Source organism: Pelodiscus sinensis, chromosome 28 (genome assembly GCF_049634645.1).
Source record: "Pelodiscus sinensis isolate JC-2024 chromosome 28, ASM4963464v1, whole genome shotgun sequence".
NCBI lineage: Eukaryota > Metazoa > Chordata > Testudines > Trionychidae > Pelodiscus > Pelodiscus sinensis.
In genome coordinates, this window is record NC_134738.1 from 11,720,635 (window position 1) to 11,744,430 (window position 23,796).

General features: G+C 59.8%; 1 protein-coding gene across 1 annotated transcript; it reads right to left on the reverse strand.

Annotated features, from left to right (window-relative positions):
- Positions 1-1,915: 1,915 nt before the first annotated feature.
- FHIP2B (FHF complex subunit HOOK interacting protein 2B) lies at positions 1,916-22,909 on the reverse strand. The gene is made up of 17 exons (XM_075911046.1): positions 22,756-22,909; positions 21,874-21,952; positions 19,077-19,246; positions 15,824-15,928; positions 14,759-14,881; positions 12,880-13,125; positions 12,374-12,570; positions 11,887-11,995; positions 10,017-10,093; positions 8,269-8,464; positions 6,507-6,676; positions 6,287-6,424; positions 5,177-5,267; positions 4,637-4,780; positions 3,871-4,011; positions 3,601-3,701; positions 1,916-3,214 (listed from the first exon to the last, which is right to left on the reverse strand). Exons 1-17 carry the CDS (start codon positions 22,798-22,800, stop codon positions 3,109-3,111), a joined length of 2,238 nt encoding a protein of 745 aa, XP_075767161.1. The 5' UTR covers positions 22,801-22,909; the 3' UTR covers positions 1,916-3,108.
- Between the last annotated feature and the right edge of the window lie 887 nt (positions 22,910-23,796).

The following is a 23,796-nucleotide window of genomic DNA, read 5'->3' on the forward strand; positions in this document are numbered from 1 at the left end:
AACGGACCCTTCCTGCTCTACAGGCCCCACCCGCAGCCTGGCCCCGAGAGCGGCGGAACGGACCCTTCCTGCTCTGCAGACCCCACCCGCAGCCTGGTCCCGAGAGCGGGGGAACGGACCCTTCCTGCTCTACAGACCCCACCCGCAGCCTGGCCCCGAGAGCGGGGGAACGGACCCTTCCTGCTCTACAGGCCCCACCCGCAGCCTGGTCCCGAGAGCGGGGGAACGGACCCTTCCTGCTCTGCAGACCCCACCCGCAGCCTGGTCCCGAGAGCGGGGGAACGGACCCTTCCTGCTCTGCAGACCCCACCCGCAGCCTGGCCCCGAGAGCGGGGGAACGGACCCTTCCTGCTCTACAGACCCCACCCGCAGCCTGGTCCCGAGAGCGGGGGAACGGACCCTTCCTGCTCTACAGGCCCCACCCGCAGCCTGGTCCCGAGAGCGGGGGAACGGACCCTTCCTGCTCTACAGGCCCCACCCGCAGCCTGGCCCCGAGAGCGGGGGAACGGACCCTTCCTGCTCTACAGACCCCACCCGCAGCCTGGCCCCGAGAGCGGGGGAACGGACCCTTCCTGCTCTACAGACCCCACCCGCAGCCTGGTCCCGAGAGCGGGGGAACGGACCCTTCCTGCTCTACAGACCCCACCCGCAGCCTGGCCCCGAGAGCGGGGGAACGGACCCTTCCTGCTCTACAGACCCCACCCGCAGCCTGGCCCCGAGAGCGGGGGAACGGACCCTTCCTGCTCTACAGACCCCACCCGCAGCCTGGCCCCGAGAGCGGGGGAACGGACCCTTCCTGCTCTACAGACCCCACCCGCAGCCTGGTCCCGAGAGCGGGGGAACGGACCCTTCCTGCTCTACAGACCCCACCCGCAGCCTGGCCCCGAGAGCGGGGGAACGGACCCTTCCTGCTCTGCAGACCCCACCCGCAGCCTGGTCCCGAGAGCGGGGGAACGGACCCTTCCTGCTCTACAGGCCCCACCCGCAGCCTGGTCCCGAGAGCGGGGGAACGGACCCTTCCTGCTCTACAGACCCCACCCGCAGCCTGGCCCCGAGAGCGGGGGAACGGACCCTTCCTGCTCTACAGGCCCCACCCGCAGCCTGGTCCCGAGAGCGGGGGAACGGACCCTTCCTGCTCTACAGACCCCACCCGCAGCCTGGCCCCGAGAGCGGGGGAACGGACCCTTCCTGCTCTGCAGGCCCCACCCGCAGCCTGGTCCCAAGAGCGGGGGAACGGACCCTTCCTGCTCTACAGGCCCCACCCGCAGCCTGGTCCCGAGAGCGGGGGAACGGACCCTTCCTGCTCTACAGACCCCACCCGCAGCCTGGTCCCGAGAGCGGGGGAACGGACCCTTCCTGCTCTACAGACCCCACCCGCAGCCTGGCCCCGAGAGCGGGGGAACGGACCCTTCCTGCTCTACAGGCCCCACCCGCAGCCTGGTCCCGAGAGCGGGGGAACGGACCCTTCCTGCTCTACAGGCCCCACCCGCAGCCTGGCCCCGAGAGCGGGGGAACGGACCCTTCCTGCTCTACAGACCCCACCCGCAGCCTGGTCCCGAGAGCGGCGGAACGGACCCTTCCTGCTCTACAGGCCCCACCCGCAGCCTGGTCCCGAGAGCGGGGGAACGGACCCTTCCTGCTCTACAGACCCCACCCGCAGCCTGGTCCCGAGAGCGGGGGAACGGACCCTTCCTGCTCTGCAGACCCCACCCGCAGCCTGGCCCCGAGAGCGGGGGAACGGACCCTTCCTGCTCTACAGACCCCACCCGCAGCCTGGTCCCGAGAGCGGCGGAACGGACCCTTCCTGCTCTACAGGCCCCACCCGCAGCCTGGTCCCAAGAGCGGGGGAACGGACCCTTCCTGCTCTACAGGCCCCACCCGCAGCCTGGTCCCAAGAGCGGGGGAACGGACCCTTCCTGCTCTGCAGGCCCCACCCGCAGCCTGGTCCCGAGAGCGGCGGAACGGACCCTTCCTGCTCTACAGACCCCACCCGCAGCCTGGCCCCGAGAGCGGGGGAACGGACCCTTCCTGCTCTACAGACCCCGCCTGCAGCCTGGCTCCTCCCCTGCAGTCAAGGAGGGACGGTCTGGGCACGAGGCTCTTCCCCCGCCCAGCGTGCCAGGGCTGGCGTCTCCCACAAGGCCCGGCCCAGGCCCGTACTCCGCACTCGGGGGGTGACCAGACCCTGCGGGGCCACGTGCAGCAGGGAGCGGCGCCCCCACGGGGAGGCTGCACTCATGCCCACTAGGCTATGAAAGCCGAGGTGGCCCCCGCCCGCCCTGCCTTCGCTACCCGCAGGGGGATCCCGCCTCTAGGAGCTCGGCCGGGGGGTGGTCTGACTTAGCCCCCACCCTTGGAGCTGTAGCCTGCCTCCTACAGCCAGCGCCAGCTGTTCTGGGGCCCGTCCGGGATGCTAGAGCAGCCCACTCCCCTGTACCAAGCCCGTGGGCGCTCGCCATCCCACCGGGCCCGAGCTGCTGCCCTGGGCCTTCCTCCTGCTCTCCGCCCCGCCAGGCGCTTGGAGCAGGGCTGTAAATCCTGCCGCCTGGATTGTGGGCGCCGGTAACGTTCTGTCCATGCTGCCGGCTGCAGGTAGAGACAGGAGAAGGCCTCTCCCTGCCCCACGGCTCGGAACGGCGGCCAAGAAAGCAGGCCAGGTGGGTGACGTGGCAGCTCGCTCGTCCCCGCCCGGCTTGGGAGCCGAACACTGAGCCTGTTCCTTCCCCCGGCGTCTTGGTTTCGTAACCCAGGCAGCCGCGAGTTCGAGGGGAGCCTCGAAAGTGAGCGAGAGGCGGAGGCTGTGGAGAGCAGCTGCCCGCTGCGGTTCCCCGTTGCTCCCTGGAGAGGGGCTAGCGGATGGTTTGAGTTTGGGAGGGGCTGGCAGCCGCAGGGAAGGTCCTGCACAGCCGAGAGCTCTGGGCGGCGGGGGGGCATTTCAGCCAGAGGCCAGTGATGCAGGAAGGTCTCGGCCCGGCTGGGGGAGGCGGAGAAAGGGGAGGACGTGGGGACTGGTGCCACCGCCCCAAGCCGTGAGCAAACCTCTCCCTCCCTGCCGTGCGCGCTGGTCTTCTCCCCACGGAGCAGGTGAGGGGGCCGGGGCGGCTGGGCTCACGCTGGGCCCTCGGGGGGGAATTTCACAAAGGCGACGGCTGCCAGCTCCTTACAAAACTCCTCCAGCACCACCACTCCCTGCAAGAGGGTCACGTGATCCATCCTGCAAGGGAACCAAAGCAGCTGCTGAGTGGGGCTCGGCCTGGGGGGAAACGGGGCATCTGGCCTGGACAGCAGGGTGCTCAGCACCCTAACAGACCCTTGTGCAGAACAGTGGGAGCCTCCCCCGCATCCCACGTCTCTCCCGGCCTCCCAGAAAGCTTGGCAGCGCCTGGGGCTTGCGGTGCTACCAAGCACCCGAGACCGACGGCGCCTCACTCCCTGCCCCCCACAGGTATCAAGGAGCCGGAGGGGGGCCCATGCTCCCTGTGCTGAGACGCAGACGAGTCTCTGGCGTTACAGGGCCCTGCGGGTTAGCGGCGGCTCAGACAGCCACGCTGGGTCTGCAGGGCACCGGCTGACGTAGCCCAGGCAAGTAGAGGCACTCACTGCTCTTCAGGGGCCAGCCCCATTAACTGTCTCCGCACCAGCAGCAGCTTAGCTGGGAACTGGGCCACCCGCTGGATCCTCTGCATCAGGTCTCCGATCACCTGGGGGCGAGGAGGAAGAGGATCAGCTCCATCCAGCCCCCAGGTCCGGGCAGCGCCGCATGGGCTGAAATGGGCAGTTTTCTGACCTCCCCCTCCCCCTGAGTTGCACACGGACACTAGACAGACCCCTGCCTCCTCCCTCCCCGTCCCTGGCATAGGGGGAAGTTACCCGGATGAGTACGGAGAAGAGCGTCCGGCAGCCGGGGGCCAGGTTCAGGTAGGGGTCCAGGAGGTATTCGTGGAGGTGCGGGTGTGGGAAGAGGGCCAGGCGGGACAGCACAGACGTCACCTGGAGGTTCAGTCCGTAGGGCTGCAGGACAGACAGACAGACAGACAGAAGATCGCTCCCTTGCAGGGCCTTCCCGAGGCAGCAGGAGCGGCCTGGCTCGGACGTGGCCGTGGGGTCCTGTCCCCCTCGTCCAGTTGAAAATGAGCCTCTGAGATTACCTCCCAGAGAGGCAGTTCTCCGGTTATTTCAGAATCCCCCCTCCCCGAACCCTCGTCAGGATCGGGGCCTGCTCCAGAGAGCTCACAGTCTACTGCCGGGGACCCTGCTGGACTAAGCGCCTATCGGCTTTTGCAGCAGGGATGTGAGCGGGTAACCGGTTACCTGCGGCGCATCACCCGTGCGCCAGGTCTGCACAGCTGGGTGCTACTCCCCGTCCTGCTGAGTCTCAGCTTCAGGGCGACGGCCGCAGTTCCCCACCCAGGGCTGACCTGGCTGAATGGGCGTCCAGGATCCCAGTCCTGTGTTGTGGTCAGTGGCCTCAGCATGGCTGGGTGTTCGCTGGTTACGTCCAGGAGGAAGCCCGGCCCTGAGCAGGCCCCTGGCAGAGCAAAGTGCCGCCTCTGCCCCCACCCTCCGGCTGGCTCTGGGATTTCCCCAGGGAAGCCCGACTGGGGGGCTGAGAACGAGGCTGCGGTTTTCACCCTACCTGATCCAGGATCCGGGTCATCCGGTCGAACAGCACCTTCAGGAAGTGGCCCTCGTAAAACGCTGCGTGGGGGTCACACGCCTCCAGGGGTCTTGGAGCCCGAGGCCAGTTCCAGGAGGACACGTTGGCGCAGCATTCCTGAAACTGACAGGAGAGGGAAGGGGCGAGGGCGGACACAGCGCTTTAGCAATGCAGAGAGGCCTGCTCTCAGCCCCAGGACTGGGCAGAAGGCAGCCAGCAGCCCCAGCCGACGGGGCAGGAGGCAGACAGGCGCAGCGCCGGCAACGCAGCTGGCACTGGGAAGGATCACAGGAGTCGTGTCTCCACGTGGCACGGGACGGGGCACCCCCAGGCTGATGGGAGCGTTGAGGGAGGACGCGGAGGGACAGGAAACACTTCAACCGCTGGCCGCTCTGTTTGGGCAGAGGGCTTAGCTGGGCCTGGCACAGTCAGCGCAGGGCTGATCACGGGGAGGAATTAAGAGAAAGGGGGTGGGGGCAACAGAGAACTCAGGGGCTACAGGCCCCATCCATGACCTACCAGCCCTAAAGCATCGTGCACATACGTGTCGTAGCCTGCCTCCTCCAGGCAGGACGAGGTCTTGGCCTCGTCGGGAACCAGGCCCAGGAAACTGAAAGAGAGAAGCCATCAGGAGCTGGTACTCGGCTCCACATCCCCGGGGTGCCCAGACGGAGATGCGGGAGGTGCCTGGCCTATGGGGCTCATGTCCCAGGCTCCTCACATAGCCTCTCCACTACGGCGTTTACCCTGTACCATGGCTGGAAAGTTCCTTCCCGGCCCCTACGGCAGGCACCAGCTGACCCCATGACGCCCGACATTGGCCTGCCCTTCGGTTACTCTCTGGGCTTGCAGAACCGCTCTTGGGTTTCAGGAAGCTACCCAGGCACAAGCTCTGAAGCGGCAGTGAACTCCGCAGGCTCACTAGGTTGCTCCAAGCCGCCTAGCAGGGCTGGACAGCCAATGGCCAGGAGCTTTAGGCTAATAAAAGCTCTAGGGCTGGTTTCCTGGTCACCAGGTACCCTCAAAAAACCCACTGGAGATGGAGAGCTCAAGAAGGTGCAAGCGCAGGGAGGTGTGGAAGGACCGCTGGCATGGCCTAGGAGACAGAGCTCCGGCTTGCTCCAGAAGGCTTATGCATGGGATAGGATGCAAGCCGACCAAATCACAGGGAGTTTATCAGAAGTTTTGGTAATTTCGAACTGGCTTTCCTTCCCAGCTGGAGACCCACCCTCCCAAAAAAACGTGGTTCCTGAAATGAAAGTTGTGAAATTGACAGGCTGGCAGCCATGAAACTGACCAAAAAGTCAGTTTCACTTCCCTGAGTGGCAGGGCTCCTCCCACACCTCCCAGCCCTGGCCTGTTCCCTGCAGCAGGGGCTCCCGGGGCAGTTGCCACCCAATGGGGATTCTCCCAGGCCCTGTGCTGCCAGAGCGGCAGCGGAGCAGGAGCCCTGGGGATCATGAATTGCACTGAGTTCTTCTCTACCTTGCCCTTCATGCATCTGGCTCCCCGAAGATGCTCCCCGCCCCGGCCATGTGGATGGGAGGGAGGGGCAAAGAGGTGCTGGACACTGAGCGCAGGGTCTGTAATTCACGATTCTTAGCCCCGGCAGCCCAGGGAAAGCCCCACCTGAGAACAATCTCATTCACTTCGGTCGTCTCGCTAGGCCGGGCAGGCCCCCGCGGAGAGGGCGACGTTGGCTTTTTCGACGTCCGGAGGCCTGTATCTGGAAAGCCATCGGTGAAATAGGGATCCTCCTCCAGCTCCCTGCAAGGCCAGGAACAGGAGTTACAGCTGCAGCCCCAGCCTGTGCCGCCGGGTTCTGCGCTCCCGCCGGGCGCCCACTCACAGAGCATCCTCCTCGTGTTCCTGCTCCTGGCTGCTCCGCTCCTCCTGCCCCGGCGGGCTGTGCAGGATGTAGCTCCGCCCCTCCAGGTTTCTCAGCACCAGGCTGTACACGATGTGCTCGTGCGGCTTCCGCAGCAGCTCCTCGAACAGCCGCAGGGTCGTGAGGCTGATCTGCAGGGACAGAGCCCCGGGTCAGCGGGGAGACAGGCTGTAAAACTCCCCGGAAAAGCAGCTAGAAAGCCCTGCAGCAGGGATACCGCAGATCATAATCCCTTCTCGGGTGCAGTTAGCTGGGGGCGGGGCCTTCAGACGCGACCTTAGAAACAAGGGATCCTGTCTGCTGGGAGAGGACATTAAAGATGGCCGAGGGGCTGGCCACAGCGTTCCATGTGCACGCTGGCTACACCCCAGAGGTGGTCGCATTCCATGGGTGCTGTAAGTCTGGAGCAGCTGAAGCAGGGATGTTAAATATCAGTTAATTGAACAGTTGAGTAACCTCAGGAATTCTTATTCGACTATTCCATAGTCCCCAGGGGCAGGGCCAGTGTGCGACAGTCCCACTCCTGAGGAGCCCCCGGCCACTCCGTGCTGTTGACTCTGTATCAGAGGCAGCAGCGCGGGGTGCCAGTGGGTGCTGGTCTGCAAGGGGAGTCAGTTTAAAAACCAGCTTCCCTTGCAGACCGACTGACTGTTGCCCTGATACAGAGGCAGCAGTGTGGGGTGGCAGCAGCCCCTGTTAGGGCGTGGGGGGGAGAGGAGTTGCACTTCCGGACCCAGTGCAAACCGTTTCTGATCTGTGCTGCCTGCCCACCCCGCTCCTAATGCACTTTAAAGGCAGAGCCGCAGTGGGGGCGGGTCCCAGCCCCACTGCAAACCAGGACTGAGCCGGGCTGCTGGCCAGCCTGCTAAACAATTTACCGGCGGGGGGGAGAAATAGGTCTGGTCTATAGCATTAACCGATACGCATTTGTTTATTGGTTCATCGACTCCACTATTACATCCCTAGCTTGAAGCGGTTTGGGATCCTTCTAGACAAAAGATACCGCGCCAGTTAGTAACATCCCACAGCACGTCCCCAATTCTACAGGGATCGCTTCGTGTGTACAAGTCTCCCAGGGATCGCCGGGTTAGTCTGTAACTTTAAAAACACCTTTTAAAAAAAATCAACGGGGAGCCCTGTGGTACCTTAACGACAAACGAAAATCCAGAGGTAGGATCACCAGCTTCACGGGCACAATGCACTTCTGCAGAGGGGGTGCGCTTGCGTGCAGCCATCCCATGTGAAGTGGGTTGTGCCCACGAAAGCGCGTGACCCTCCCTGTCTCCAAGGGGCCACAGGACCACTCGCTGGTTTTTTAAAAGGCGTTTTTTGGGATCACTTCATTCAGCTGCGCAGAAACGCTGCCTGGCTACTCGGGGCAGAGTGCGACAAACCCTGCAGTGGAACAAAACCGTCTGGGGACGTGAGAAAGGCCGAACACGACGGCCTGGCCTGGCACTAGGGCAGGACACCTCAACTCCTACCAGGGTGTCCGAGAATCTCTAATGATCTCAAGGAGCGGGCCCTTGGGTCTGCAGGAAGAGCAGTTTCCCTACTTGCAATACCCAGAGGGAGGGGCGTTAGTGAGAGCCCAGTCTGGGGTCCCATGGGGAAGAGGGGAGGAGAGAGGCAGAGCCCTGGGAGGCTACAGACAGGCGGAGCCCTGGGAGGCTACAGACAGGCGGAGCCCTGGGAGGCTACAGACAGGCGGAGCCGGCCTCACCTCATCAGACAGGTGGTTGCAGTGCTTTATCAACTGAGCACGGAGGAGATGCTGCTGCGGAGAGTCAGGGACGGCTTCTGGCTGCCTCTCTGTGCCCAGCAGGAACTCCACCAGCATCCGGAGCAGGGCAGGAGCGCCGATCTGCCTCACTATGGCGGTCAGCATTGCGGTGGAGGTGAGGATGCCAAGTTCTGACCTGCCAAATAAAGGGGGAGGAGGAGAGAGAGAAAGAGAAAAGGGACTGAAGCTCCCCTCCAGGCAGCTGCGTAGAGCACACGTGCATGGGAGCACACCTCCACTCAGGGGACTTCACAATCGCCCTCGCTGTGGGGGCCAGCAGCAGGACAGGGAAACCGAGGCACAGGGCCAAGACATGACAGAGCTAAGAACAGGACCCAGGACTTCCCGCTCCTCAGTCTTTGCTCAGTCCCTGCAGCGTCCTGACGTCCGGGGCAGTAAGAGACCTCAGCCAAAGTGAGAACAAAGCAGCGGAAGAGCTGAATGGCCATTCCAGCTCCCGAGGAGAGAGCATCTCTCCAGACACACGCTCAGGCCACCGCAGCAGACGGCAGGAGCATGAAGAGAGGCAACAAAACCCAGAGCCAGGCTAGAGAGGGCAGTTCAGGGGTGATGCGTTTGGGAGTTTGCTGCGCTGGCACAGAGAGCAGCCCGCAATAATACTGCAGGCCTGGAAACGCCGAGAAATGCCAACCTCCCTCCTTCCAGGGGCCAGCCCTGCGAGCTGCAGGAGGCCAGAACTGGCCACAGCACTACCCAATCCTAGGGGGAGGGGGGCAGTAAGGCACATGGCTCTGAATGACATCTGAAGCCATTAGACCACTGCCAAACCACCCCGCCACAGGGCGGACTTGGCTCTTCCTTAAGGCGTTTTGTTTTACAGCCCCTGCCTCTCCCCAGCATGCTCAGCTGGGCCCTGCCTTTCCCGCTGCGGGACCTCCCTGGCTTCCCAGACTCCAATCTCCCAGCTTGGCTGGCAAGGCTAGAATCTCCCCGGGGGAATGTTCCATTTGCCGGCAGGGGTTTTACTTTAGTGTAGAACAGGGGTTTTTTTTGGTTTTTTTAAAGAGACAGTCTAACTTCTGACAAAGTTAAGGACGCTGTGCACCCCTCTTTAGGGATGCAAGCGACTAATCGACTATCCGATAAGCAAAAGCTGATTGGACAGATGACACACTAGTCAACTAGTGACTTCCCCCCCTTGCTGCCTCTATCACAAAGAGGCAGGAAGAGAAGGGGGTGCCGGTTCCCCCCAGCTCCAGCTCCGTGGGAGGGGGCAGCAGCCACCTTTGTAATGTGCCAGTGTCCCTGCTGGGGCTCTTGTACATTTCAAAGGCGGAACGCGCTAGTTCTTACTGACTAATCGAATAATCGATGGAAATCCCATCGACTATTCGATGAGTTAATTAATCAAAATTGAACAGCCCTACCCTTTTTATCTACCGCACCCGTCCTTCCACGATCACAAAGCACTTTTCCCGTGGGAATTATTTAAACCTCGTGAGCCTGAATGCAACATTAACTCCATTCTACAGATGGGCAAACCGAGGCGCCCAAGCAGTGACTAACGCCAGCCCCAACCAGAGACAGACCCCAGGAGTACAGACTCCCCAGTTCCGACTTTCAACACAAGACTAACCACCTCCCGCTCTCTCAGCCCTGCGATGGGTGCCATACCCGCCAGTTTACACAGTGACCTGGTGACCAGCCTGTGCGACACGTGTACTCACATCTGCAAGAGCTGTGGCTGCAGGATGCCCCGGAAAAGCTTTTCACCAATGGCCTCTGTTACAGCATCTGCAACGACCTGCGGGTCACAGACAGAGAGTCAGTAACGAGCGATGAGCTACCAGCTCCCAGGCGTGCCCAAGACTCCTCTAATCCCCTCCTGCGTGACAAGAGCAGAGACTCTGCTGCTCTGTCAAGTTTCTCTTGGTGGGCAGGGTCACTGGCACACGGGGACGCCTGCATCGCCACCCCTTCGCCTGGGCTGACACGGGTGCTGCGTGCGCACACACAGCTCTGGGATCCAGAGACCCAGGGACTCCTATGAAAGGAAAGCACTGCCCGGCAGCTACACGCTGGAGACAGAACACGCTGGAGCCTTCTTAAATGGGTTCAACCACAAGCCGCTAGATGGGTCACCCAGGATGGCTCCCACTTGTAGCCTGTCCCTGCAGGAACGGAACGACCCTGCTGTGACCGCAGTGTGTGCATATTGTGATTTTGCAGCTGTGTGCAGCAGCCATGCATCATGGTGACCATCCCATCATGCAAGGCCTGCGATGTCGTCACACCCTGATGCGGTTTCTCAGAGCTCTGCAGCTGTCTGGCAAGCTGGGCCATGTCTCCACTTGTCACACCAGAGACTGATTTGGCGTTTGATTGAGCAGGTCGAGTAAAGACCTGCTAAATCGAATGCCGAGGCTGCCTCCTGTTGGCACAGTAGTGAGGAGTAAGGGAAGCAGACAGGAGCATTTTCTCCCATCGACCTCCCTCTATGAAGACAGTGCCAAGCTCGGCTTACGGTATGTTCACTCCAGCTACCTTATTTCCATAACCGGAGTTGCATAGTGTAAGCCGACCTTCTGCGTCTAGCATAGACCTGGCCGTGGACTCAGAGCCCTGATGAAATTTGAGGCTGCCCTAACACAGTTTGAGGACACGTGGCAAAGCCCAAATCCAGGATGTAAGGGTCCAAGAGCCACAGGAGTTGGTAGATCTCAAACACACAACGTAGGTTGTCTTCTCCGAGGAGAATTTTAGCCGTGATAAGACACGGCTGTTTCCTAAATGGCTTATCTACCCCCGCAGGCTGCAGTTTAGACGTCGACTAGCAGTGACCTAATGACGTTGTCTACTAAATACAGGAAGAGCCCAGGTGACCTAGTCTGAGTTCTAGCAGAGATCTGAGCCAGGCCAGCTAACGCTGATAGCAGCTCATAAGCTAAAGGACACAAGATATTTAGCTGTAGATGGGACAAGTGTAACTCAGCCAGTTTTCAGTTCACTCATGTAAGTCAGTGGCTCTTCAGATGGGCCCGAAACCACATCTAGGGCTGGGCTAAGACGTCCGGTTAGGAATCCTTAAATATCAGGCTCCCCAGTATGTAAATGCCTAGAAAGGATACCTGAGCCTGGACGAAGCTCTGGTGACTGCTGGGACAGCAGAGATGGGAATTCTCCGCAGTGACTCTCAATCCTTCCAGGCTGCCGTTGTACCCCGTGGGGTCGGATTTGTCTTGCGTCCCCCCGCGTTTCACCTCACTTAAACACTCCGGCCTCACAACATCAGCCATGAAACTGCCCGAAGTGACAGGCCACTTGCTTTCTCGTTTTTACCACGTCATTATAACGCAAATCAATTGCACCGTACAGCTTGCACTTGGCGTTTCTGTGTGCGGAGCAGTATAAGCAAATATAAACCTGTATGGAACCGTAGTGCCTACTGACCTAGCTAGTGCTGCGTTCGTAGCCCATGGTAAAACTAGACAAACAACTGATCGAGTGCTGTACCCCGGGGAAGACGTCTGGGTACCCCTGGCTGGGAACCACTGATCCAAGCCAATAAGCAATGGGGAGGAGTCACTTGTTTCTTACCGGGTGGGCTTCTCTCACGAGGTGATCACAGTAATCCAGCCAGCTGAAGAAAGCATCCAGGCTCGCCTTCCCTGGGAAAGACCCCTCGTCGGCAGCCTTGTTCTGCAACCTGCAAGGAGATCAATAGATGGGGTAGGAATCAACTCCAAAGCATCATGCCAGGGCAATGGTATATCGGGGGAGAAACCTCCTCTCTGGAGTGACAGCTGCCACCCCTCTGCCTTTACTCGGTATAGAACCCTAGAGACGGAAAAGCCCCGAGGGATCAGCACGGCCAGCCATTCCCATCCCAGGGGCCATGACCCACCAGGAACGGGGGTGGTGACCACTGCCCAGATCCCTGGGAGCCGGGGTGCAGCCCCTGGAGAACAGGTCTCTCTAGTCGTCTCTGGGCCCAATACTTCCAGGTAGGTGCTCAGCTGGTCGGGCCATTCCGCTGCGATGAGGCTGGGAACATACTGAGCCCAGGGTCTCCTCAGCGTCCTACCTCCAGCTGGCTCTCTCCAGGGAGAGGACGTCTGCAGGGTCGGCCGAGGCAGGGACGGCGCTGTACAGCTCACACAGGCGCTCAGCCACCAGGCAGCTCAAGGCGCTGTTCTGTACCAGGTACGTGGCAGCTGCCTGCTGGGCCACGCTGATGAGAAGCAGCAAGTTCTCCTGAGCCTTCAGTGCAACCCTGCTCTTCTGCCCATGGGGAGACACGCACACGTTACCGGCCGTACCGCGCCGGCTTATTCCCCTCCCCAGTGCAGCGGGGACCGAACACGGCACCATGCAGCACCGTTCCCTCCTCGCCGCCTGCGCCCCTCCGCTTTCTCCTCCCCAGCGCAGCGGGGACTGAACACGGCACCGTGCAGCACCGTTCCCTCCTCGCCACCTGCACCCCTCCACTTTCCCCTCCCCAGCGCAGCGGGGACCGGGACACGGCACCATGCAGCAGCGTTCCCTCCTCGCCGCCTGCGCCCCTCCGCTTTCCCCTCCCCAGACCCGTACCTGGCTCTTGCACAGGGTGATTAAAGACGTGATCAGATTGTTTTCACTGTTCAGAGGGGAGGAGCTGGAGAGAGGCTTCTTTGGTTTCCCTGCCAGGCCGGCGCAGGCTGCGTCTCCCCAGGGGTGCTCTGGAGACGCAGCCAGGGCTCCGTTGGCAGCGACGGGCTCTCCCTGGCTGCTGCCAGCTTCTCCCTGTGGGCAGCAGAGCTGACGGGAAGGCTTCTGCCCCCTTAGAAGATCCTTGCCCTTGGGGATAGAGAATCGCAGAACACTAGAACTGGGAGAGACCTCGCGAGGTCGTCGAGTCCAGTCGCCCGCCCCCGCGACAGGACCACGCACAGGGCCCAGAGACAGGCCAGAGAGCCGTTCGCACTGACACACGTGGGGCCGAGGCCAGGGACCGACGCCGAGGCGCAGACCCACAAAGCTCAGGAGGTGCAGCGCATCCCCGGACACCTGGCAAACGCACCCAGCAGCACTCCGCTGAGCGGGGAACACCACACCACGGCCCATTTCGAGGGAGGATTCCAACCCCCGTGGCAAATATTAACCCTCGCCACTCCGCCGTGGGCTGCAGGGACGTAGCCATCACCCCTCCGTCCCCGGTGGCGGAGCACAGCACCGGGCGGAGATGGGTCTGAGATCATGCAGCGGGCGGGGGCGATGGCGCTAAGAAGAGAGCCCAGGAACCCTCTGCTCTAGGCCACCGACTGGAGAATGAAGCCTCCTCGTCACCGAACAGGCCCAGCAGCGTCGTGTGGGCGACACCCGCCTGCCAGCCCCCAGGAAACGGCTGAGCAGCCAAGACCCATGGCCCCTTTGGGAAGCTACCGACAGGGGGCCAATTGGTGCCAACCGCACTGGCTGTTTTCATGGCCTCACTTCTCCTGCTCCCCCCCCCCCCCCGCCCCCCAAATATGTCAGATTGGAACTACCCATGTCCCTCCTCTCTCCCCCTGCAAAGATGTCAAATTGGAACTACCCAGGTCCCTCCTCTCTCCCCCCACAAAGATGTCAGATTAGAACTACCCAGGTCCTCACCTCCCCACCCCCCCAAAGATGTCAAATTGGAACTACCCAGGTCCTTCCTCTCTCCCCGTAAAGATGTCAAATTAGAACTACCCAGGTTCCCCCCCCCCACACACACAAAGATGTCAGGTTGGAACTACCCAGGTCCCCCCCCAAAGATGTCAGATTGGAACTACCCAGGTCCCGTCCCCCCCCGATGTCAAATTGGAACTACCCAGGTCCCTCCTCTCTCCCCCCCAAAGATGTCAAATTAGAACTACCCAGGTCCCCCCGCAAAGATGTCAAATTGGAACTACCCAGGTCCCCCCGCAAAGATGTCAAATTGGAACTACCCAGGTCCCCCCGCAAAGATGTCAAATTGGAACTACCCAAGTCCCCCCGCAAAGATGTCAAATTGGAACTACCCAGGTCCCCCCACAAAGATGTCAGATTAGAATTACCCAGGTCCTCACCTCCCCACCCCCACAAAGATGTCAAATTGGAACTACCCAGGTCCTTCCTCTCTCCCCCGTAAAGATGTCAAATTAGAACTACCCAGGTGTCCCCCACCCCCCCCACAAAGATGTCAGATTGGCACTACCCAGGTCCCCGCCAGCACCGGATGAGACACTTTCCCTAAAGCGGAGGAATCCAGCAGGATTTCAGCTGTGCAGGAGCGCAGAGTCCTCCCCAGCCACGCGGCTCTGCGGCAGCGAGGCGAGAGCCGAGCGCCTGCGGAAAGCCCCTGATGCAGAGACCTGCCCCCCTGCCTAGCAGATCAGCCCACTGGGCCTTGCAGCCAGCCGCTGGGCGTGGCCAAGACCTGCCGTACGGCCGTGATGGCGGGCAGGCGCCACGGCGGGCTCCTTACCTCCAGGATGTACGTGAGCAGGGCGGGGTCCTGCTTGATCTTTGCACACAGAACCGCAGCAAACTGCACCTCTTCCCTCTCAGTCGCCGAGCCGAGCGCGTCGCTGCCGAGCTGAAGGAGCTTCTGGGAAGGCGACAGGGCGGTCAGCCTCTCCGGTGAGGAAAGGGGGCAGGACGGAGCTTACGCAGTGCTGCAAGGGGGGCGCTGCCATCGGGGATGGGCATCCTTCCTGCCTCACTGGAGGCCACTGGGCGCGCTCCCCAGGGATGCGCGCCTGTATCCGACATACGGACCCTGCAGCCCCCATTGTGGTGGAGTAACATCAAAGGAAAGTATTCACCATTGCCCTGTTCCCTGTCTGGTGACCTACACCACTAGCAACGGGGTATCCGTATGGTCACGTTTCACAGCCACTCCACGCTGGTGTACACTGCACAAGGGGCATGTGGGACGAAGTGGGGACTGTGGGGACTGTATTCACTCTGTTCGCTTATTGCGTTGCATGGGACTTCTGCTGGTCTGTAGTAACTTCTGGGTGTGTGCCTCAGTTTCCCTGGGCACTGCACCACTATCTAGATGGGGATGGGACTTCTGGGCGTGACTCACTGAGGGAGGATGCTGCGGCCAGCACGCGAGGCTCACGGTAACCTGAGGGGTGTGTGACCAGACAAAGGAGCCGCCGGGGCTGCCTGCAGGGCTGGGACCAGTCGCGGACTGTGAGTTAGTCTCAACTAGCTTAGGATGCAGGGAGAGGGCCCAGGGTCCTGGCTCTGGGCTGCCCACTCCCCAAGATGGATGGTACTGGCTGTGCTGACAGGTCTGTGCTACGCTGTATCCCTGGGAACCAATCAGCCTTCTGCTCTACCTGTTGACCGAGAGTCACAGCTGGCTGTGGAGGGGGATGCAGGACCTGGTGATCCCCACACCTCAGTGACAGCACGGTATTGGGGAACCGGGCCCCCCACGGGGTCCACGCTACCGTCATTGGCCATCCCCCCACAAAGTGAGGAAAGGCACAAGGAGCCCTCTTTACAGCTCCTGCAGCGAGCCAGGAGCAGTGCTCACCTGGACAGGTCTGTGCACATTCAGGTAGTGCAAGAGCGGATGCTGCACTTGTCCCAGGACTCGGCTGAAGAAGAGAAACACCTGCGGCCTCATGCCGGGTGGATACTGCGAGGAGAGACAGAGGCCAACTGTCAGTCAAGCGATATCCCCTTCAGTGCCACAGACAACATGTGACAAAGGCCCATCGCTCTGCCACTGATGGTAAATATGTGTAACGTGGCAGAGGTAAGAACTGCCAGCATCTAGCAATACGCACCCGCCACCCTATGGCCAGGGGGTCCAACCAGTTCTGAAGCAGTAGCCACTATAGCGAACTAGCCACACTCAACCGGCCCAATAGCCACATTGCTTAAGCCAACCACGGGCCAAACAGCCCCATGTAGCTAGCGTGTTGGACTCCACGGCCCTACAGCTAGTTCAGAAGGCTACAACACCGCAAGGGTATTAAAGTTGACGCGGACAGAGAAATCCCAAGAAGAGAGGGTCTGAAGCTCTCAGAGAACAAAAGATTCAGTTTATCATTAATTTTCTCTCCTTTCTGGCATCAGATCATTTAGGATGGCTACCCGGTCTCTGCTGCAGGCAACCGCTATGAAAAGTGTGTGTGACATGCGAACTGGAGATCTGCTGACCTGGGAGACCATTAAGAGGAATGCTCTGGGATAAAGTTAAGACCAAGACCTAGGTTTGGTTTACAAAGGAGGTTTTCCCAAACACACACATTTTCACAACCCAAACACTGGTTTGGTTTAGGAAGTAAATTTTTCCCAGCAGCACTGGAAACACAACCATCTGAGCACTGAAAAACCAGCAGGGAATGGTAATGAAATTGACCATCCCAGCGCAGCACAATGCCTACAAATCCCCAAGCAGCGCAAACTTATATATATGCTTTTGAAAGTTTGTACGTCAGTCTGTCTGTTCAAGAATTCCTCAGAGGACCACTAGGACAGCCAAATTGGGTAGGCAGCTTCCTCTTCTCCCGACTTAAAGCCAGGTCAGAGTTTGGTTGTGCCAGGAAAACAGGATGTGCCTGGAATGGGACTTTTTTCCATAACATGGAAAGGGAGGGGGCTGATTGGAGAGTGACCACGGGGGGAAGCCGTACCTGCAGAAGAGTGGCCAACTGGGGATGGGGTTTCCACACAGCCAGCCACCGGACAGGGTAAGTGCCCCCACCACTCAAAACTGTGGCATCTGGGGGGACATCACCCACCAGACCTGCCACCACAGCCCCCAGGACTGGGCAGCGTAGCCCGGCCTCCCCCAGAAGGCACACTCCCCGCTCCTGGAGAAGCTGGGAACTGGCCCAGCTCCAAACTACTTGCAGGGCAGGGTGTGCGGGGGGAGATGCAGGAAGCCAGGGCCAGCCCCCCTCAGCTCTGGCCCACCAGAGGAGCCACTGGTCAGAACAGGGCCACCCTCACTGCCACAGGTGGTCCCATAAGCCGCCTCCCCCCCAGCCTCCCAACCCCCTGCCCTGAGCCCCCTTGCCCTCAGCCCTGCACCTTTACCCCCCGTCCTCATCCCCACCCCCCCAACTCTCCCAGCCCTCACTCCTGGATCCCCAACCACTACGCTGAGCCCTCCACCCCCTGCCCTAACTCCAGCACCCTCCACCCCCCCCAGCCCTGCCCTGACTTCTGCACCCCCACCCAACCCCCACACATCGAACCCTGTGCTGACTTTCCCACCTCCTGCCCTCCACCCCCTGCCCTGAGATCCCCAGCCGCTACTGAGCCACCCCACACCAGGCCCTGTGCCCCCATCCCCTGCTCTCAGTTCAGCAACCTCCAACCCCTTCCCTCAGCCCCCCCACCGCTTCCCTGACTCCTGCACCCCTACCCCCCACCTAGAGCCGCCACACACCCCTCCCAACCCCCTGCTCTGACTCCTGTACCCTCCAGCTCCTGCCCTGAGGCCCCCCAACCCTCTCCCCAATACAATAATTTAAATACAGCACGTACATTTACCTTTGAATTAAAAAAAAAAAAATCCAGCCATTACTACAGTGAAGGACTCGAGCAACACCAGGTAAACCTGCTAGTAAACAATACTTTTCCCTTCTAATCAATCTTTTAAGTGTCTCACAAACAGTTAATTAATTCTCTCACTGGGTATTTATTTACATTGCTTAATGAACGTCACTTACATAAATTAAGCTTCTCAGTTGCGTTCTGGTGAAAAAAATCAATGTGATTATTTTCCCATTTTCAACAGGTTAGTGATTCCAAAGGCCTGTACGATGATGACATGGAAAACCCAAGAATGGAGGACAGTAGAGATAAAGGGTAGCCATTGCAGAATGCAATTGACTTTCATAAACATGTGATAAAAACTAGTATTTCCAGTTCATGTTTCCTTGTTTTTGTGTTTGGAAAACAAAAAGAGACTATTTCTAGCCCAATAAGCCAAGTTATTATTAGTAACACAGGCCAGGAGGATACAATGGTAAGCTTTTGATATTTATTCTGAGAGAGTCCTTTTAAAAACCCATCTCTCCTGCAAATCAAAGGACAGATCCTGCGCCCCTCAATCATGTAAATACTTGCACAGGGAGTATTCACCCGAGCAAACCCGGCTCATATCAGCAATGCGGCATACGGGAAAACATTTTCAAAAGCGCCTATGGGGCTTACGAGCCCAAGTCCCATTTCCAAAGCGATTCGGGTGCATGGGCACCTAATGATACGTCTGTACAAGTGCTGCAGCGATAGTGTAGACGTGCTACAGTGACAGAAATGGCTTTGCAGTTTAAGAAGTAGGTGAACAGGGGGAGGCTGGCTTAACTACATCACTCAAGGGTGTGGATTTTTCCACACCCCTGAGTGATGCTGCTGGGTCATCCTAGCTTTTTGGTACAGATCTGGCCTTAGTCTCACTGAAAGTCAATGGGATTTAGGCATCTCAGCTGTTGCGTGACTAGAATTTGGAAGGCGTATCTACCATGTATTGAAAGGGTAGCGTAGACAAGGCACTGTGTCTAATAAGATGCTCTCCCCCTCCAAATCCTAGTCTGGACAAGGCCTACATGGCTTCCGAAACGGGGACTTTAGACTCCTCACTCACCAAGATGCTTTGGGAAATTTTACCCTGATCTTAATTCCTTAAGACGACACAGCTTTGCTGTGAACCAGTCAGTGTTTAGAGTCACTGGAGTCATCCGCTAAAGGAGTTCCGCCCCTAACGCAACCAGTGGTGTTTGTCTGGGGCTTGCGTGGGGCTGCCGAGGGGAGTAACCCGGTGTACGCACCTCTGCTTTCCCCAGAGTGCTGAGGGTCTCCAAGATTTTGTGCTGCAGCAGGTATTCCAAGCAAGGCCCCGTCTCCCCTGCCGGTTGTTGCTTCTCCTCATACACCAGAATGTCCAGCATCTGTTTCAGGCGCCAGGGGATATCCGTCTCCCTAACTGGGGTGTTTTCATCTAGAGAGAAGGCAGATATTAAATCCCAATCCAAACACGCTCCATGATGGGCAAACAGACGTACGGCTTCGTGCCATACGATCATCAAACCTATACAGGCCCTTCTAGCCCACAGCACGGCACAGACACGCCCATCAGAACTCCGGGATGACACGTGGCAGCTCTTTTAATAGTGCACCGCATGCCCTGGGATTGGCACAGCCATGAGGACGCGGCAATGCTAGAATAGTTCGGGGCCGGAAGTGAGCAGCAAGCATCCAACAGAAGCTGTAAGGGGTAGTAGTCAGCATGTGATTACCCGCAAATTTAGCCAGGACACTGGAGCCAACCCCATGCACTTGTAAAAACAACAAGGGGTTGCTAAATCTGCTAGTGGCCAGGACTCCAGGTTTCCGTCTCAGCTGGAAAGCAGCGCCTCCCAGCGGGGCAGCTGGTCGGGTGTTGTGTCCGTGTGTCCTTAGTGCAGGGGTAGGCCCAAGCGGATCAGCTGACAGGATTAGGGTGATAGTTCATGAGGGATGATGAGACTGGCACATGGGGTAGGACAGTAACAGGCCTTACACTAGGATGCTGGATAATGTTTATTTTAGTAAAACACTTTATCCGTTACATGGTTACTAAAATACTCAGGGGGCGGGGCCGGCAGCCAGTGCGGTCCTGGCCCCACTCCCCGGGAACCCCCTGCCACAACCCTGATACAGAGGCAGCAGCATGGGGCCGCAGCAGCCGGTCTGCAGGGGGGACCCAAACTCCCCATGGACAGAGGCTGCTCTGGCATCCCACGGGGGGCCCAAGCTCCCCACAGACAGCCTCCTCCCCAGCCCCGATACAGAGGCAGCAAGGATATGTATGTGTGTAGCCATTTAGATTAACCAATAAGCCCATGCTGATGGGTTAATTGTTTAAACAACTATACGCTAACATCCCTACTGCACACTAACCGAGACCCAAGAGAAACAAACACTAAGGAAAAAAAATCAGGCAAAGCCGACACTGTTCCTAATTCCTACTAGGGATGTTAAACCAGTCAACAGGTTAAATGATTGTGTTTAACCGGTTAACAGTTTTAACCAAAGTCCCGCCACCCGGCCCCATAGCTGCCATCAGTTAACCAGTCAACATACCAGCCATCCTCATCCTTACCGGTTAACATGCCTAATTCCTACTACAGGTATTACGACACAGGGCACTGTTCCACCGAGTGACCTTTTAGAAAGGTTTTTTCTACATTCTAAAAAACAGGGAAAGGCTCCGAAATGGTGAATTTAAAACCGTCCCCTCCTTGTAACAGAAAAACAAGCCGGTGATTTCTTTTCAGGGACTGGTAGAACCCAGAGGACGTTAAGAAAAGCAACATTTTAGAAAATGAACATGCTCCTTCACCTGAGATTTTTTTTTTAAGCAAATTTTAGCTTTGGGGAAATTTTAACAGGTATAAAGCCAACAATTCATTGTGTCCCAGGCCTAATGTTTGTGGGATTTTTTAACCTGAAAATTCTGTTTTCCTTCTATCCTCCCAACCTTTCCCCTTGGTCTCCATGCTGTAATTTTCACGTAGATTTTGATCTCGGCAGCACCCCAAGACGCTGCTTTCTAAATGGAATATTGCAGTAACGTGAAGCGGCAGCGTTAGAACAGAGCAGCCCTGGCCTAGTTAAGAGCAAAGGTCGGTTCTCATACTTGGGAGTCTAAAGTTACACTCGTAAATGCGTGTTTAGGTATTTAAGTAAAGGTAGGGGACCAAGGCGCTCTCAGTACACCAGGATAATCCTGCCTCCCAACTGCAAAGCAGTACAACTCCCTCGAGTGTGGATGCAGTGACACCGTTGCTAGATTACCCGGGTTCTCGGGTCCTTCAGACAGGCAGCTACGGGTGCGTGGGGGCCCAAGGAAGTGGATTGCGAGGTGTGGCGGGTGCAGGAGGCAGGGCAGGGAGGTGGCCAGTGGAGTTTGGACAGATGGACGGACAGACAAGCACACAAACTCTCCCAAAGACGTAGCAGGTCACTGTACGCACGTGAAAGGCGGTAGCAGTATCGCTTATCCGTCAAAAAACCCCTAAGTACAAAATCTCGGCGTAGCTCAGACCTGATTTCGAATCGCGTCTAAGAAATGCCGGCCACAGCATCGAGAGCAGCCCAGCCCGTCTCAAAACTTGGATCAACAGAGACATTATTATAAGGCCGTGGCCCGGAACGTCAGACACCTCCAAACGCCCTAGGCCACGAGCCCCACAGCCCACCCGGGGTGGGGGAAGCAGCAACGTCCGCCTGCCACGTACACAACAGAGTGCAGATATCTTAATGGTTGCAGGCAACATTTCCCCCGGCAGCGTTTTGCCTTCCCACTCGTGGGGCCCGAGGAAGAGGAGGGTGGGGCAATAACATTTTGCTTTACTTTCGGCCACAGCTCTCACAGTGGTTCCTACCCATTGGCGAATTAATGACGACCACGCCGCTCCTTGCCCGCGTGCGTCTCATTTCTCTGTATTGCGGCTGCTGGCTTGTGCTGAAGGTGCTCCGAGCAGCCACTGGCAGAGCTGAGAAGACATCCCAGGCAAGGCCAGGCTCCCGGCCAGCGCTGGGAACTGGACCCAGGCGTCCTGAGTCCCTGCCTCCCCCACCTACCTGTGGTCTCTATGTAGTAGTGAGTGAGCCCCTTCCAGTGCTCGGTGAACGCCTCCAGCAGGTCAAGGCTGGGTTCTTGCTGCGGAGAGGGAGGGGGGGGTCAGTCAAGCGCTAGAGCCCTTTGGAAAGGGCATGTTCATATCCACCCACGCGCCCTGCTCACAGGAGGGTCCCTCCTCCTGACCCCCCTGCCACCCCAAGCATTCTGCTCCCCCGGAACCCCCTCCCAAAACACGGGGGGCAGAGAGGTGCGAACTGGTCCCCCCCCCAGCCCCCACTCCACATCTCCTGGGACACCTCTCTGCCCTCTATCCTGGGACATGCCCGCTCCCCAAGCCCCCAGTGGCACCTTGGGTCCGTCCTGGGCAACCTGGCCCTATAGGATCCCCTCCCCCGCAAGTCCTAGTCCCCTATAGGCCTCATCTCCTAACACCCAAGGGGAGCCAACCCCGACCCTGCCCCATCTCGTCACCCCAGTGGCACAAAGGGGGGTGCGTGTCCACCCTAGGTGTTCACCCCACATACCCCAGTCCTCAGAGGGAGCCCCCAACCCCGATTCTCGAGGCTCCCCCATCTCCTGATCCCAACCACATCGGGGGGGCATCCTAGGAGCCCCCCAGCCTAGCCAGGGGGCACCCCCCCAAAGTCCCAGCCCCACACGCTCCCCCATTCTCCTGATCCCAAGCACATCGGGGGGGCCCATCCTGGGAGCCCCCCCAGCCTGTCCAGGGGGCGCCCCCCCAAAGTCCCAGCCCCACTTGCTCCCCCATCTCCTGATCCCAAGCACATCGGGGGGGCATCCTAGGAGCCCCCCAGCCTAGCCAGGGGGCGCCCCAGCCCCAGCGCCCCCCCCGGCCCCTGAGCCCCGGCCCGGCCGCTCACCTGCCCCACCGCCTGCTGCAGCAGCGCGCCCAGGCGGCCGAGCATGGCGGGGGGGGCGCGGGGCCCGGCCCGGCCCGAGCAGGCGGAAGGCTCCGTGCGGCCCGGCGGGGGGCGGGGCGGCCAGGCCGCTCCCGGGGCGGGGCCACGGGGCAGGGGGCGGGGCCATCGGGGCAGGGGGCGGGGCCGCCGAGGCCGTGGCTCGGGGGGGGCAGAGGCGGGAGGGTATTGGGGGCGGGGCAGAGGAGTATGGGGGAGCTGGGGGGAGGGAGGGGTATGGGGGAGCTGGGGGGGAGGGAGGGGTATGGGGGAGTGGGGGACAGAGGAGTATGGGGGAGCTGGGGGGAGGGAGGGGTATGGGGGAGCTGGGGGGGAGGGAGGGGTATGGGGGAGTGGGGGACAGAGGAGTATGGGGGAGCTGGGGGGAGGGAGGGGTATGGGGGAGCTGGGGGGGAGGGAGGGGTATGGGAGAGTGGGGGACAGAGGAGTATGGGGGAACTGGGGGGAGGGAGGGGTATGGGGGAGCTGGGGGGGAGGGAGGGGTATGGGAGAGTGGGGGACAGAGGAGTATGGGGGAGCTGGGGGGAGGGAGGGGTATGGGGGAGTGGGGGACAGAGGAGTATGGGGGAGCTGGGGGGAGGGAGGGGTATGGGGGAGCTGGGGGGAGGGAGGGGTATGGGGGAGTGGGGGACAGAGGAGTATGGGGGAGCTGGGGGGAGGGAGGGGTATGGGGGAGCTGGGGGGGAGGGAGGGGTATGGGGGAGTGGGGGACAGAGGAGTATGGGGGAGCTGGGGGGGAGGGAGGGGTATGGGAGAGTGGGGGACAGGAGTATGGGGGAACTGGGGGGAGGGAGGGGTATGGGGGAGCTGGGGGGGAGGGAGGGGTATGGGAGAGTGGGGGACAGAGGAGTATGGGGGAGCTGGGGGGGAGGGAGGGGTATGGGGGAGCTGGGGTCATGAGGATATGGGGCAGGAGGGTATGGGGGAACGGGGGGCAGAGAAGTATGGGGGAGCTGGGGCAGATGGATATGGGGAGCTGGAGGC